Genomic DNA, 17886 nt, shown 5'->3' with positions numbered 1-17886 from the left:
TCACAGTACTCTGGTAAGTTCATGAGAGTTACGTGCATTGTGTTTCACAGCCTAGGTTTGATGCAAACTCACTTTTGAGCTTCCCAGCTGGACGACTATGGGGAAGATGCCAAGCAGTAGTTCTTGAGTTTACAGTGTTATAGTACATCGCTTCCATACCTCAGGAAACTGAAAGGGCTTCATTTGACCAAACACCAAAGTATTTCTTAGTAGAAACTTTACCCAATGGAGGTCAGCACTCACATCCCAAATAGCAGTCATCTGCCTGGGCACAATGATAAAGTGTAGTCCTTAGTTTTAATAACAGAAATCAACTTTCATACCCATGGTCCACCTAAATGCAAAGTTACAGAATTGTACAAAATGCTTCAGAAACGAAGTCAAATTCAATCTTGTGTTGTTTATTTGTGAGTTCCAACTTTTAAAAAACCCTGGTGGAGACAAATGTTACTCAAGAGGAAACACTCATGGTACATAAAGCATGAGCCGGTCATGTGACCAGAAATTCAAATGCCCACAATCCTCACTTCAGCTATCAATACAAATGCTGCCCCTTCGTGACATTATGTTCTTCGTGACATTATGTTATTTGTGACATTATTAATCCACATAGGTCAACAAATTCACCAAATCACATATATTTTCTGCAACTTTTCCTAAAACTCTTATATCATGCATATGTGTTCCATTTTACAATTTTATAATTTCTGCCACGATAACAGAAAGTTATTTTTCTTGATGAATAAGTATCATTTAAAGTATTAAACAAATGAGAATGAAGGAACTCCATGCATTTTCTATTCAACCTGGGCAGTTGAGTTTGAAGTGAAATTTCAAGCTCCCTCTCAATAATTATCCTTAATCTAGGATTAGTTGTTTTTTATTTTGCTTTTTTGACATTTAAAAAAACTAACGTTTGCCCTGTTCTTTCTTCTGCAATTTTTGGAGCAGTTGTATGTATGCTGCTTAGAAAAGTGGGGAAAGGCTCTCTGAAAACAGAGCTCACAAGAAGGAAACCCAGATCTTTTAAAATGGAATAAGAAAAAAATGGTAATATCTTTTGAACCCCTGGATCAAGCCATGCCTGAATCAGTACCCTGCTTTCTTCTATTTAAGTGAGTCAATAAATTTCCTTTTGGTTACAATCATTTTGGATTAGATTTTCATACATTTAGAAGCTCTAAGAAAAAAATTTTTTGAGATTACCTGACAAATACTGCTACTGTTATAATTCATTGTTTTAAGTAAATCTTTATGAGTGAAAACAAGAAAGTGAAACTATTGGACATCATGTCACGTCAACTCCATAACAAAATAAGTTAAAAATATTATTTCAAAGGAATTAGCATTAAAGAAAGAAAAATGAAAAACACAAGCCCATTAACTGCCATTCTTACAGACAGTTCGCCATAAGAACAGAAAAGAGAATCTTAGTAAAGAATCTCTAGGCACAAAATGAGGAAAAGGAGAAATATCAAATCGACAAGAAACTAATTCTTCCAAGAAATGCACACAATGTTCCACATGCAAACTTGGAACAGACCTGCCAAACCAATTCAGGATCAAAATTAAAACCTGGAGCTTCCTGCAAGAAGATAAATTATAAATAACTTCATTCGCCGCGCCTCCTTTCACTTTCTTTCGGATGCTCTCAATCCTCTGGCCCCACTGGCGGGCAGATGTGATGTCTGCGAGAGCACTCTGCCCACGCAGGCTGGTGGCCTCTCCAGTGCTCATCCCACAATGACGCACCATTCCAACTCTCCAAGTTCAGAGAGGCACACAGAAATCTATGCGACCTACTAGGCTGTGTTTCTTCATGGTGCCTGAAGTTAGTTAATATTTCACAGATTTCACCACAAACACCTTCCTCTAGTTGATGCAAAGAGTGTATGAGCGTTATTCAAAAATATAATAAACGTTTATTTTGATTTATCATGGTAAAAGACAGACTGCCATTATTAATCTCCCTCAATATGCCCTCCCCTACTTCAAAGATATTTATCCAATCATTCTTGACACTTTCTGAGCAGTTCTGGAAGTTGTCTTGCATTAGTACTGTCAGTTGTATTGTTATGGCTTTCTGGATGTTCTGAGTTGATTCAAAACATTTGCCTCTTATGGTCATTTCGCCTGTGGGGAAGAGCCAGAAACTGCACGGTGCCATGTCTGGTGAATAAAGTAGATGAGGGTATACCTCAGCGTTATTATAGACATGCCTTTCTGTTGAGCAGCACACAGCAGGAGCAGTCAACGTATTTTTGAATCCTACCTCATAAAGACACCCAGAAAGGAGTACTTCCAGAACTGTTTCAGAAATTATAAATAAAGAACAAAACAAAAGACAGATAATAAAAGGTAGGGAGAGGGGTTTTTCTTCAATGGGAAGGGGATCAAATACTAGAGGGAGTCGGGAGAAAGAGGAGGAAAAGAGATGAAAAAAGGAATTAAAATCTGTCATGTATACATACCAGCTCCATGCAAGGAATGCAATGTAAATGTTCTATAATATAAACAGGTACTAATGAAAAAAAAAAAAAGAAAGTTGCAGGAACAGTATGTTCAAAGCAAGGGGGAGTATTTTGAAGGAGTTAATGGCAATATGCCTTTTACTGCAATTTTTAAAAATTTAAACATTCACCATATCGTTTGACCAAACCTCCTATGTTGGCATGACTGGGGTTCAGAAGCTAACCCTAGTTTTTCTTGCAAGCAGGAGACAAGTAGGAGTAACTTGTAAGCCCTAATTCTTGTCACCTGCCTCAAACTACAGGGTCCATTTCCTCCAAGAAAGCTCTTTTCAACTTTTTTTAGATTTTTTTCGGGGCACCAGGTGCCACTTTCCCAAAGCTAAGAGACAACAGGGTTCCAAGTTCTACCCTCTGGATTTAAAGATCACTTCTATTTGGCAGTCAACTCTAAGTCTTATACAATGTGGGTTTCCAATATTCCCTCCAATTTCCAGAGCACAAAATTGGATGAGATCACAGCCTCCGTCATGAGTTTCACACATGGCTGGGGCTATGACCCTCTACCAGCTGCCTCCATAACTCAATTGAGGTGTGTCCAGTACACAAGTTAATGGAACCCAGATTTCCTTACAGACAAAACATAAGGCAGTGCTTTTGCAAATTAACAGGCATCCAAAAGGAAAAACTCAGGCTCAGTTTCCTGACAAAGTATATTGATTTTCATGTGTCCTAACAATATCTTCCTATACCTACAAAGCAGCATCACTGGTACCCATTTAAAAATCCAGGTTTAACTTAATGATAACAAGTATATGTGAATTTGCCCTCATACTCTTGTTTTTATGCCTTCCCATACAGACAGCCTAAATTAGTGCTTGTATTCCTTAATGTTTTTGTTTTATAATAAAACATTAAAGCTGGAAATGGTAAAGTAGAATTTCAAGTAATTCTCCTTTAAAAAGTCACACACACACACACACACACACACACACACACACACACACAGTGTCACCAAACATAGCAGTTGTCTTTTTATCAAGACATTTAGCAAGAAAATATCACACTAGCAGAGATGGTTAGGATCTAGAACTTATTTCTAGAACTTATTTTTTTATTTAAAAAATGACAATGTGGAAATAGATTGTATATACCTTCCCTTCTTATTTACTATTTGTACTGGAGACTGGGGAGGTAGATGGCAGGGGGACTGAAGCACTATATGCCAAATAAAAATCAAGTCTTCTGTACTTGTATCTTTTCTTTTTTCCATTTTTACTTTTTTAAAGCCTTAACCACATCTCAGGTATGGTCACAATGACAAGAGTGAAATTTCAGTTATGAACCACTTCCCTCCCCCAAGTGTAGAATAAGGGGTTTTTGTTTTCAAAATAAATTAAAATTACATAAATTCAAAACAACTGAAGAGCCAGGATTAACAATTATTTTTAATCCTATTACTATTTCAATTATATTTTCAAACCAGTTTGTTGCAAACATATCACAAGAGCTTTTACTTATGTAACCTCACTTGGGGACATATGTTTTAAAGCCAATGTTCTAGATTATTGGCACACACACACCCCAAAAAACACTACTTGGATTATGACATCGTCACTGATGAGAAAAAAGAATCCCAAGTCAGAACTGTACATGCCAAGAATTCAATAGTTAATATTAGTTTCTTTTTCCCTAGGATTTTGGGATTTTTTGGCAGACAACTCAAAGCCACGCACTACAGGAAAGACAGAAAAATCATTATCTATCACCAAGCCTGAGAACGCTCTTGTCAGCTGATGGTGTCCAGGAGACTCCCTGAGTGTTAAGCTCAAATATGGAATTTGCAGACTATGCACATCTTTATGAAACAGTTTTCTTAACAGAACAGTTTGAATCAAGAATTATTTATTCTTAAAATGAGTATTTTACTATTCACTTTCTGGTAACAAAAACAATGTAAAAAACTTGAAATTCCTAGATGTTAGCAAAGAAGCACTTCTCATTCAGATCTGCCTCTTCTTACACCTCATGGCTTGGCCATCATCATTTAGTGCATTAGTCTTTACATCTCCGAATCCCCTCAGAATGAGTTTTGCATTTCATCAATAGTTTAGCACTCTACCTGCACAAATAGGATACTTTGTGAGTTTTTAATAAATGATTACTTCCAGACTTGTATGAGAGAAAACACTGGAGTCACAAGAAAGTATTATTCTTTAATAGGTTAATTTTGCTGGTAGTATAATTTTAATTATTCAGTACCTCTAATGCATATAAAATAACTTTGCAAAAAGCTGTTTCTCCAAAGTGTCTTATCACTGTAAAAAGAATGGAGAAGGTGGTTATCCTAGGCTTAGAAATTCACTTTTAAAGCACATACAAAGCCTCCCTTAGGGTTAAAGACATTGGACATATTCTGGAAATGAACCCAGATTCTTTCAGCAAGGGACACTAGAGCCCTTTATTCATTTGCCTAGAAAAGGCACCCTAATTAAAAAGCCAATAAATTAAGTGTACCCAGGAAGGCAGAAAGATCCAGAAGCAAAGCACCCACCAGGTGCCTAGAAGAAGCACAAGATTAATTTTCCATATTTGTTAGTTAGAACAAACTCTCAAGGCAGCACTGTTTGTGACAAATGTGCTCAGCTCCTACCTTCATTTCGATGACAGTCTGGAGAGCCTTGGTCTTGGCTGGCTCCGGCTGAAGTTGGCTTCTTCGGTGCAATTCCTGGGGAGGAACACGATAGAAATAAGCCTGACGGTTCATCCTTCTGTTACACCATGGCCTTTACACAGCTATCACACAGCCCACTGGGTCCAGGTTCCCTGTGCACAGACAGAAACGAGCCACAGGTGCCTCTTCCCCCACACTCTTTAGCATCCCTCCTGCCTGCAGCCTATGTTCCGGTGAAACGCTCCTGGCACATGCGCTATTTCTGAAACTTTCATCAATAATTAATGCCAACTGTGACAAAGCCAGCAAGTAATCATAGTCCAAATACTGCTCAACACCGGGGCTGATGCCCAGCCATCAAATCATAATTTGCTAAATTACATTACTCTGTGCTCCCAACACAAACACAGCGAGGGAAAGGAAGAAAGAAAATGACTAATGTGGTTGCAAATCCGCTGCACGCATGGCATTTTGCTACTGAGGTAGGTTTGAAATGAGCAATTTAAACCATTTCAGTGCAACTGTGATTTTTTTTTTTTTTGCAGTGATCTGATGAAATCCTGTGAATTTCTTGCTTCCAAATCTGAGTTTCATCCTTGTTCAAAATTCACAACTGTGGGTGATAAGTTTATGCATCATGATGCCAAGAAATTAAAATCAGCATTAATATCAACAGTGTTATAAGACAGACAAAAATGGTTAAAGCCAGATGTGAGTTCAATAACTCCTGAAATAAGAAAGACTATTTCTTTAAATAAAGAACAAGCAACATTATTACAATTTTAATCTTGAATGCTCGTTTGTTGCATGCTTTTCCTCAAAAGAGCAATTTTGTCAAGATTTTGAAAAGTTGTGTTCACAGAAGAGACTAAGATAAGATTTGTTCGGGTCATGCATTGATTTTCTTAATAACTACCCACAGGTATGAGAGCGGGAAACAGGAGGAATAAACAAAGGGTGGGTTCAGGCTGCTGATACAGGTCACTTATGGAGGAATTTCATTAAGATTTATTTCTGCCTCCTGAAACATCAGTTTAGAACAATCAATATCAAATGGCTCTACATTTTGGAACAACTGGACCATAAACTTTTAAATTAAAAATAAAAACTTGGAAGCAGGAAGAAGGACCAACATAATTTCTAGCTTTCTCCAAGTAAGGGTATTTAAAATTAACCACCTTCACCACCATCACTGCCATCTCATAAAGAGAGGGTATATAAATATAAAAATTGTCATAAGAATCGAACACCACAAAAATGATATTTTCTCCAGGATAACACAAATAAGCTAATTTTTCTTTTTTCTTTATTTTTCCCCTTTGTTGGTTCATGTTAGTAATACAAAAGAATAACATTCGTTTTGGGAAATAGTACATAGATGTACATACATTATGATTATCTTCAGTCCAATTACCTTCCTCCTCTTTTCTTTTTTTTTGTTTTTGGTACCGGGGATTAAACTCGGGTCCTTGCACTTGTGAAGCAGACAGAGGAACCACTAGCTAAATCCCCGGCCCTACCTTCCTCTTCTTTTCTGCTCCCTCCTCCTGATCCTCTTTCTCCATCACCCATCTCCAAAAGTCTACCTTCTACTTTCCTGTCACCTCTCCTTCCTTCCTTCCTTCCTTTTTCCCTTCCCTCCTTCCTTATTTCCTTTCTTTCCTCATATAACAGCAAATAGTTAACTTTCTAAATCTTATTTATTCATTTGGTTTCTCATGTATAGATAAAACATGTACTTTCATCTTCTGAGTCTGGCATGCTTTGCTTAAGATAGTCTAATTTCATTCATTTTCCTGAAAATGACATGATTTCATTCTATTTCGTTGTACTTCGAAGTACAATGCCAATGGGCTAAGAAATCTTGACCACGGACCATGGTGCAAATGTTCAGGGACCAGCATTGGGCAATCATGCTACATCTCTAACTTCAGGAGTCTGAAACACATATTTTCTCCTGAAAGTCATCAGTGGCACACATCAGCAATTCAATGCAAAACTACTCACCCTTACATTCATGAACTGCACTTTCTAATCATTTAAAATGTCTTTGTGTCAGTTGGGACATATCCCTAGAAAACATGGGAGTCAAATATTATTGAACCAATTCTATGAATAAAGAAACAGAGACCCCTATGTCCTTTTGAAGCCCATGACTTTAATAAGCTGGCAATGTGGGCATTTTAGACTCCTTGGAGATGGCAGAGGTTTTCTAGAAAAAAATGACATTATAGGCAATTGTGCCCAATTATGCAACTACAGTATTCCTGGCACTGCTTGTCTCTTGCAAGTTTCAGAACTTCCAAATGAAGAAAGTGATCTATCTGTTAAGTCCAGTGGCCTTCTTGTAAATATTTTAAAATAGCACTCCCAAGGGACATCATACCACCTAAGAGGCATCATCTTTAGAGAGGAGGAGTGCTCTGGTTTAGATATGGTGTGATGTGCTCCTCAAAGTTTCATTTGCTGGAAGCCTGATCCCTAGTGTGGCATGTGGGAGGCGGCCAAACATTAAGAGGTGTGGCTTAGGAGGAGCTCATTAGGTCCCTGGGGATACCATCGTCAGAAGAGATTAGGGTACTTCTTGTGGGAGCTCAAGAGAGGTGTTACAGCAGAGCAAGACTGGCCCCTCTCCATTCTCTCTGACACCTCACCATGGGACCTCACCTCCTCACGTGCACTCTCACCATGATGTCATCACCATGATGTAATACACGTGGGGGTGGGGCTCATCAGACCTAGCACCATGCTCTTTGGATTTTGAGCCTCCAAAACTAGAGGCTAAATAAACTTCTTGTCTATAAAGTACCGATGGTCAGGTATTTTGCTAGGAAGAGGGAACAACAGCATTGTGTAATATTTTCCAATACAGAGACACAATAGATGTAACAACCCCAAGATCCTAGATAGTAGCAAAATGTAATTAAAAATCAGGAACTTGTGAATTTTAGTAAATATTATTAATTGTCTGTATATTTAATTTATAACATTCATTGGTAGAACAAATTTCCAATATTTGGCTTTCATGGATCAGAACAATCCATCTATAGTACATTTTGGGAATAATCCCATGAGAACTTCAATCTCTAAAACAAGCTACTTCATCTTCAACATTGCTTCCAGCATAACTGGAATTCATCTGACCCATAAAATCTCACAGATTAAGAAATATAAAATAAGTCACTTGTCAGAGTTAGTCTGTAATAAGTGTTATGAAATAGCCAATCCATTCCAAATAAAAGTTATGAGAGAATTTTATTGGCTAAAACAAGTAAAAATAGTCAAGAAACAGCTAAGCAAAAGAGTGAAAATAAAAACCATAGGGTAAAAGCATGTGGTGTTGTAATTTCTGCCAAACACAAAAACATTAAGGACAAATGTACAAGTTTAAAAAAAGAAAAAGAAAAGCTAAAGTATGGCAACTGTTTTTGCCAAAATGGGGTCAGTTCTTATTTTTATAATTAAACAAACTCTATTATAATATAAACTATGTTAAAGTCCAGATTGGGCCCTTTCCCGCTGTGTCACTCCTTAAAACTAAGAAAGAAATCTCCTATTACCAGAGAATTACAATTTTCTTAACTATATTATTTCTCAGTTCTGACTTTTCTGAAGAGCACCTTAATTCCTAAGTCAGGACTGTAACCCGTATGCACACTAAATGAGCCGACTGAAAGCTCCATTTTGGATGTTTCACACCCCTCTGAGATCCTTAAAATGTCCACTCTGTCTGAAGCAAAGCATCTGGTCACCCAATAAAACGTGTGCTCATCTTTCAAAGTGTAGAGCTATTGCTAAGAAGTTCTGTGACCACTGCCACCACTAGCCTCATCTCTAGATAGGACTTATTTCTCCTTATTTCTGCCAGCAAAATATGGACAGAAAAATGAAGAACTCAGCATCTTTAAAAACTTCCAAACCAGTTCTCAATTTTCCTTCTTTGCCTCTCTGCTGAGTAGAAGTGAATGACTCTAAGACAAAAGAATATGACAGAGCCCTAAGGCAAGAAGAGCCCGAGTCCTTACAACACTATTTGTAAAGGTTGCTGAGCTCCTACACTACGTGAACTGTGAATGACAAACAGACTTCTATTAAGTTAAGCCTCTGAGCTTCCACCCTGTACCTGCAGAAACCCAAGCTTTCTACTTTCAGTACAGCAATAGCTGTGAACAGAAAAACATCTTATTAGCCTTGTATTGTTTGCTGCTTTTGAATCACAAAAGAGATTTTAGCTTGTGGTTGTTTGCCAAATTTTTCTAAAGGAATAGATGAGTTGGTTGAATGCTCTAACTACCCCCAACCTCCTAGGAAAGGCACCCATTGTGCACTAATGTAACTAATAAATTTTCCTAGGGAGCATTTGCTCTATTCTCATATAGGTATGGGTGAGTACAATATTTAACTTACTCTGATAGGGTTTAAATATTAAGTCATCAACTAGAGTTGTATTTAAGACTTTTCTGGTCACAGATTTCTCTAAGAATCAAATGGAAAGTGTGGATTCTCTCCCAAAATGGGTATATAAGCACACACACACACAAATAAAATGGTGTGTACCATTTCAACTGATTCACAGAGTCTCAGCACCCCAGAAGTTTATCCTTGAACCAGACTTCGGGCTAAGCAGTTTTTATTCAGAGGAAAGAGACTGTACTCATAGTCAAAAGTCAAGGGTCTCAAGTCTCTGTCTGAGACCTTATGTACACACCCTCTCCACTCTAATCTGCAGAAAACAAGAACTTGACAGCATTTCTTGTGCCCTTCCAGCACGAGAATATCGAGGTTTTTAACAAAATTATATCATACTGCATTGCTGATGGCCAGTTTATTTCTAGGTTGTCCTTAGCCAGTCTAAAACGATCAGCTCCTTCAATGTGGAAATACACCAACCTGAAATTCTGAGCATGAAACTCCAGTGGCTCATCAGAATGACATTTCTCCACACTTAATGAGAGTCTAAAGTCTAGTGAGTTAATCTACATGGACACCAGCTTCCAAGATGAACTGGGCAAAATAAAGTTCACGCATTCTATACTTTTTTTCAGTAGACCAAAAAGAGCCTCAAAATGTAACCTTCTTTCCAAAAGTAATTATTATTTTACATAGTCTTTTCCCATTATTTTTCTGGAAATGTACTCAGAGGTATCACATTACCACCATTTTATTACACTTATGCAGACTACGTAAGGAATACAATGAAAGATATAGAGTAGAGACAGTTCATCTCTAAATCAGAATAGCTGGATCCTAGAACAGGGGCCTAATGGATCCACTGCAAAAGTGCATCTTCATTCATATATGTAACGCTTTGACTGGAAAATGACTTAGCTAGAATCATCACTCTAAGCACCAACATACAGTTCTCCCTGTGGCTTGGGCTTCCCCACCACATGGCAGCTTCAGGGCATCATGACTTTTCATATTTGGGCGTAAAAATGTAATGCATTCCGCGAAATAAACATAAGGCTGCACGGTCTTGCACTACCTAACCTTATAGGTCCCACAGATTCAAAACTGCTGTGTTCTGTATGTTGGAGCAGTCATAAACACGCTTAGATTTCAGGGAGGAATGCCAAATGACTTGAAGCCATATTTTCAAAGTGCCATTCTGGAGCTGCAGTGCAGGTCAGTGGTAGAATGCTTATGAAGCACACATGAAGGCCTAAATTCAGTCTGAGCAGTTGGGGAAGGGCTTCATCATGGAGCCAAAACAAATGGAGAAATCAATAGGAACATAACACTGTAATTTCCAACATCAACTCACATCAATTTTAAGATATGACACGATCATATATTCAAGTAATAATTTGATACAGGGGATAAAGGAATACAGGAGTGAACCAAACAGACCAATGTCTCAGACCTCAAGAGTTTTTCTTTCAAGATTCCAATGGGGAGAAAGATAAAAAAAAAAGGACACTAAGCCAGTTTGTGATAAATGTTATAAAGGAAAACAAGTTACAAAAGTGAATGGGCCACACTTGGGAGGGGCTGATCGGCTGTAAGTTTAAACAGAGGAATTAGGAAAAGCTTCATAGAAAGGGGACATGTAAGCAAAGATGTAGAAGAAATAAGAAAACAAGGTGTAAAATTATTTCATGAAGAGGGAACAGCAAATGCTAAATGTGTCATGGAGTAGGAGATGACAGGAGAATAGGGGAAAACAGGTATTCCCTGAGAAAAATGAGAAGCCACTAAAAGGTTTGAGCAAAGGCAAAAATGATATAAATCACATTCTCACCAGACTACACCAATTGTTGTACTGCAATATGTTTTTGGAAGAGTGGTAGTAAGGTCAGAACCAAAGGGACTAGTTATAGGTAAATGGAATAACTCCAACAAGGGCTTCTGGAGCCTTCTACAAGGGTAGCAGAGCGAAGGCGAAGAGGAACTGAGTTGCATGTTTTGAACGAAAGTCTGGCTTGACTTTCAGATAGATTGCCTGATGACCAGAGAAAGAAAGAAGTAAAAGATGGTTCCAAGGTAGCTAGCCTCAGCAATTGCAAGAACGGAGATGGATAACCAAGATTGGACAACTAGGGAGAACAGATGAGAGTTGTGAGAACAAAGAGTTTGGTTTTGCATGTGTTCAGTCTGCGATGTTATTAGACATTCAAGTGGAGATGTCGAATGGGCAGTTGAATAGATGAGAGGAGGAGAAGAGCTATAATTACACACTGGAGACCAGTGAACAAATGGTATTTAAAGTCATGGGTCTAAATGAGATCAACAAGGCAGAAAAGGGGGAAAAAAGGCCAGAGGACTAAGCTCAGGATTACTGTAACATTAAAGTGTCTAGGAAGTGAGGAAGAGTCAGAAAAAGAGATCGAAAAGGATCAGCCAGTGAGCAAAGAAAAGGATGAAGAGTGGGCATCCTAGACAGCAAGTGAAAAAAGTGTGTGCAGGATGAGCAAGGTTCTGCACATCAATCAGTGGCAAGAGGTCCACAGGATGAGGTCAGAGAAATGACCGTTGGACTCGGTTACATTAGGACATTCATAATCTCGATTAATTTGGGTGGGTAGTATGCTCAAAGTCTGGCTGGAATATCCTGTGGGACAGTGAGGAAAGAAAAGAGCCTCAGGCTACTATATTTTCACAGTGCACCATGTAATCATTTCTTTCATCAAAAAATATACTTTAGATTTGTACAGCCAAGTTGATAGCACTCTTATCACAATAATCAAAAGTGGAAATAATTCAAATCTACATCCATAAATGAATAGATAAAAATGTTATATATAAATATAGTGGAATATTATTCAAACTTCAAAAGAAAATTTTAACATTTCCTATGACATAGATAAAAATTTGAAGACATTGTGTTGAGTGAAATAAACCAGTCAAAAAAAGGCACAGAAAATTGAGACTTGGAAACTTATGTAACATAGCCAAGATCACAGAGCTCGTGACACTTGAGAAGGTGACCAAAGACTGTCTGACATCTAAACTCACACCCTTAATCACTAGCATAGTATCTAATTTATTTTCCCCCAGGAGTTTTACTTAACACATCTTACTCAGAGCCTCTTCCATTATAGATCATTTAGATGATGGGCTTTTGAACTGACAGGAGTTAGATTTTTGGACTTTGAGCTGATGCTTTAATGAGATCACCTCGTAAATCTTTGAAGGAAGGTGAATATATTTTCTATTTGGGAAGGATGTGAAACGTTAGGAGTCTGAAGATGGATTGTAATAAGCAGAATTGTTGCCCCTTATCAAAGATTTTCACCCCCTATTTCTACGACTTGTGACTATATCACATTATAAAACACACTTTGTATGTAATTAAATTCATCGACATTAAGATAAGGAGATTATAGGTGAACCCAGTCTAACCACATATACCCTTCAGAAGCTGAGAACATTCTCTGGAAGCAGAAAAAAGGGGCAACAAACAAGGAAGTGAAAGAGATCTTAAGTATGGGAGGGATTTGATATACAACTGATGATTCTGAGATATAAGGCCATGGCAAAAGCCAAGAGACTCTGAGGGCTAACGGTGGGGCCTGACTGACAGCCAACAAAGAAATGCAGACACTGGACCTAAAATGCACTTCAACCAACAAATGAAGTGAGCTCCAAAGAAGGCTGATCTCAGGAGCCTCTAAAAAGGAACACAGCCCGACGACACTATTATTTTCACCTTGAGATGCTCAGGGCAGAGGATCCAGCTGAGATGTGCTGTACTAGGACATTTGACCTGGAAGCTAATAAAGTTGTGTTGTTTTAAGTTGCTGAATCTGTGATAAATTGTTAAGGCAGCAAAATAAAACTAATATAGGGTGGTTTAATCTTTCACTAACTTGGGACTTTCTTGTTAAGTTTTCTACATTGACTTGAAATATAATCCTATGAAATTTCCGTACACTGTGGACCCTGTCCTGTACATTCAAAGATATAAAGAATACAGACACGTTTGTCTCCCATCATGACAGACAGCTTCTTGATCCAAAGTCTTTCTTATCAGAGTCCAATTCTATCCACTGTTGTGTACATGGCATGGGGTCAGATGCTTCCAGCAGTACCTGGCACATACACGTTACTCATCTCTGTGTTTCAGGTTAGATGCCTAAGATGCAGGGCCCAAGACAGGTTCTTTTATGCAAGTGATTCATCAAGGGCAGGCTCTAAAGGGAACCCATAAAAGGGAGAGAGGCCATGTGGAAGAGAAGGAAGTTAAGGCTGTTGCACAGAAATCTAATCTGAGCCTAAATCTGCGTGAGCTGCAGAGAATGAACAGTTCTGCAGTCTCTCCATCGTGAGGCAAGGGGACCAAGCTTCCATAACTCTGCTCTAGCCAGCCACTGCCTAGGCTGCCTAGCACCTGTAGGCAGGTAGGCAGGAAGCAGTTTCACAATCCAGAAAAGGCACACCTCCAGGAAGGGAGATGTCCTCCATGACAGCACCTGCAGTCACCAGAAGAGGAGTAAAAGGTTGCCGGGGGTACAAGCTCGACACCTATTATAGACTATGACTTGGAAGTTGTGCACAGAACTCCAGGTTCAGTCTGAACCAACACGGAGTAAGAACAGGATTAAGACAAGACTAGTCCCTGGGCTCATGAAGAAAGACGGTCCAAAGAAGAAGAACGGGTGAAAAACTACAAATATACATAGATATTAAGTGTGATACAACAAACAGCAATAGGAGGATGCTCAGACAGAGAAAATGGGAGAGGGAACTTCAAGCCTGCTTCCTGAACATGTGATAAAACACTCATTTGCTAGTTTTACATTGTACAATCAGTTAAGGTACTTTATTTTCCCATATTACTATTCCCTTTTAAATTTAGCCTGGAAGTTGGGGAAGGTATCCCAGAGGGGTTAAGATTAACCTAAAAACGGAATAAGAAACAGCAACCAGCATGCGAACACCCATGGGGAGGATGATCAAGGTGAAGAGGAGAAAGTAGGAAAAAGTGGATCTGCCATGACTAACAGGGTGGCAAGCGAAGGAAGGGGCCTGGGGCGCACCCACTCAGTCCATCGCAGAGACCCCTGAGGAACCTGCGTTGAACTTGAGGGCTCCTCAAGTACCATTTGAAGACATAATTCTGGGCATCATACTTTGAGTTCCAGACTCTAAAGCGGGGTTGAAGAAAGCCAGTGATTTTCTGCCCAGTTGCCCTCAGGGATCACCCAACCACCTTTCCATTTTCCTGGATCTTTATACATTTTCGCTCGCATGCCCTTATCTCTTGAGTATTTAGAGAAAGTGTGAGTGAGAGGGAGGGCCTGGATGCTTCACAGCTCCAGCCAAAAGGACCATTTTAAAGATGCCAGCAGGGGATGGCATATGAATCAACAGTGTGTTCCCTGCACACCCCCATGGTCCAGATGGCTGAAGATCACAGGAGCAGAGGGCGGCTCCTACATAGACAAGTTTCCTGGCTGGAGACGCACAACACAGACCATGAGGGAGCACAGAGGTAGAAATGATGGTGGTGGTGGTGTTGACATTTATACAGAAAAGGGCACAGTCTTTCTTTCGCTGAAGGTTGTCATTTCAAACACTTATCTATAATGAAACCTTGCAGTAGTATGAAATTTGTGAAGGGCTCACAGAATTAGAAAGCACCATAGAAACAAGCTGATTCAGCTTCTCCCTCACATCCAGCTCCTTCAAATCTGTGATGTAGAACAGCGAGCTGAAGCTGAAGAGTTCAGACCTAGGTAGTCGCAGTTCCATGCTGAAGCTTTGATATTTGAAAAGTTCTCCCTTTACCTAGGTTCAGTCTAAATCTTCTCCTTCTGACTCTCCTCCATTTGGTCTGCTTCTTTACTACAGAATTTAATAATACCCAGCCAGGGATTTAGCTCAGTGGTTCCACTGGCTGCCTTGCAAGTGCAAGGTCCCAGGTTTGATCCCCAGCACCAGAAAAAAAAAAAGAATTTAATAATACCCGCACTGGTCATTCATCACGGTCTTGCAACATCCCAAGTATCACATTAAGTACTGTGACATGAAATATGTCATCCAACCCACACCCTGAACTTACAAAGTAAATACTAATCAACCTCCAATCTCAGGAAGAAACCCGAGACTTAAGAGTAAAGGAGTAGTCTGGGATGTAGCTCAGCAGTGAGTTTGATTCCTGGTACCAAGAGGGGGAAAAAAAGGTAAAGGAGTAGCCCAAGACCAGTCCACTGAACAGCAAAGTTGAGATTTGGACCCAAATCTGTTATTCTCTAAAGCACAACCAATCTCTTGACATCTATGCTGTGTAGCCTCCACAGAGGAAGGCTTTATTTCATGATTCTCCTGGAACAGAAATCCAGCCCTGCACTCTTTCCAATGGACTTTTGTTATGAAGCATCTCCAGGCCCTTCAATCATTCTTTTATTACTATGGGTGCGCAGCACATAATGTATCTCAGTTCTTTTTTTTCATTCTCTTGCCCCTCTCTCCTCCCTCACCCCACCCATGTCTGATCCACTTCCTTTTCCTTTTTGGACATGTTCACAGTACACAACACTTACATTCATGCATGGCGTTGTTACAGATCCGTAATCCATCCCAGTGCCTTTTTTCACCTCCTATCTCTCCCCTCCATTCTCCTTCTCTCCACCTTTCAGTCCCCCTCCACCTCTGAGAAAGATCTATTTCCCAACTTCCTGTCATATATCTTTTATTTTGCTCTCTATTTTTACTTCAGGTTTCTCATATAAGAGAAAATGATATTTAAGGCTCTAAATCTGACTTATTTCACTTAACAAGGTATACTCATTTTCCCACAAATTATTCAAGTTTATCTTTCTTCATTAAAGAATAGAAGACTCTAATCAAGTATCAGCACTAGTAATCCATCTCTGGAAAAGCTCTAGCTTTTCATTTCCCTCCTAAAATGCAGCGCCAAGAACTGGCCATTCCATACTCAAACTGACTAAGATAGAGTCTACTGTATCCCTCCTTCCATGTCTACTTAAGCAGCTGAAGTTGGGTTAGCTGTTTAGCCAGTTATGAACGGACGGTGTTATGCATCAAACAAGAATGTAGCTGTATCAAAATGGTGGGTTCATAAATATTTGTGCACTATCAAGGGTCTCAGATAAACAAGAAGAAAGAATCAATCCCCCCACAGAGGTCCTTTGCACATGATAGTCTTTGGCATTCCCCGTGGAACAATGAAACATTTGGCTGGTGGGTACCCCAGATGAAACCATCATCCACGTGTGAACTGATTCAGCAGATGGTAAGCAGAACCTGTTGGTGCTGCCTGCTAGTCAACTCTACATCTGCTCCAGAATCTTTGCAGCAGGTTCTGTGCAAGTCTGGATTACTTTTTCCAATTGTCCTTACTAGTTTATTAAAATTTGTGGGTAACTAAAGCCAAAGGCCTGAGATAGACAATAGCAGTGAAATTTGCAGCTCATACTAGCTCATGTATCGTATGAATCTGACACTTTAGCCAGGCTTTAGTGTTCTACACATTTTCCACCAAGCTATAAGATCCCTAAAGGCAGGTAAGACACCTATCTGGGTTGCTATAGTACTATAGCATGAAGTATTTTTGAAGAGTGAAAGAGCAGAATTCAGAAAAAAGTATATACTGGGTTGAACAACAACCTCCCCTCAACAGATAGATTTACCTAGAACCTATCAATATGCCTTTATCTGTAAATACAATTAAATTAAGTGGTCTCAAAATGAGGTAATACTGGATAACCAAGACCCTGTAAGCAAAAACCCAATGATGTCCAGGGTCCTTATAAAGAAAAGACAGTGGGGGTGTTGAGAGCAAAGAAACAGAGCGTGAGGCAGTGTGACAATGCAGACAGAGACTGGAGTGACAGGGACACGAAGCTCAAACACAGGAGAAGGCTGTCAGTGGATGGTGGCAAAGACAGGAGGAAATACGGCTACCAGCCACGGCAAACCAAGGATGCCTACAGCTACCAGAGCCGGAAGAGGCAAGGAAAAGATTCTACCGTAGAACTTCAGTAGTCTAGTCCAGCTGACATCTTGATTTCATACTCCCTCCCTCTAGAACTATGAGCGAATAAATTTCTTTGGTTTTTAAGCCACAGTTTTACGGTCATTTGTCACAGCAGCCATAGGAAGTAAATGTACACCACCACCAGAACTAATACTTGTGTGTACTACAGGTTTACAGCATGTTCACGGGCTTTACTTCACCTGACCCTCACAAAGGCCTAGAGGAATGCAGAATCGTTTGACCCAGTTTTCAGAACAGCACAGTAAGTAATAAGTAGGTGGACTTGGTTGGAACAGGGGAAA

The 17886-nt window shown here is 39.4% G+C and overlaps 1 protein-coding gene across 19 annotated transcripts in view; it reads right to left on the bottom strand.

The window, feature by feature from the left end:
- Erc2 (ELKS/RAB6-interacting/CAST family member 2) overlaps positions 1-17886 on the bottom strand; it is a 932060-nt gene that overhangs the window by 618089 nt on the left and 296085 nt on the right. For all 19 annotated transcript variants that reach the window (XR_004514630.1, XR_004514631.1, XM_033756865.1 and 16 more), the window contains one exon: positions 5122-5196. Coding sequence is in view for 17 of the 19 variants with exons in the window: in XM_033756865.1 (XP_033612756.1) it covers positions 5122-5196 (75 nt within the window). In the remaining 2 variants the exon portion in view is untranslated. The remainder of the gene's footprint in view (positions 1-5121; positions 5197-17886) is intronic.

The sequence above is a fragment of the Fukomys damarensis genome, unplaced genomic scaffold (genome assembly GCF_012274545.1).
Source record: "Fukomys damarensis isolate Sample0158 unplaced genomic scaffold, DMR_v1.0_HiC HiC_scaffold_28, whole genome shotgun sequence".
NCBI lineage: Eukaryota > Metazoa > Chordata > Mammalia > Rodentia > Bathyergidae > Fukomys > Fukomys damarensis.
Note: the sequence above shows the minus strand (reverse complement) of the source record. Positions and strands in the feature narration are given on the sequence as shown.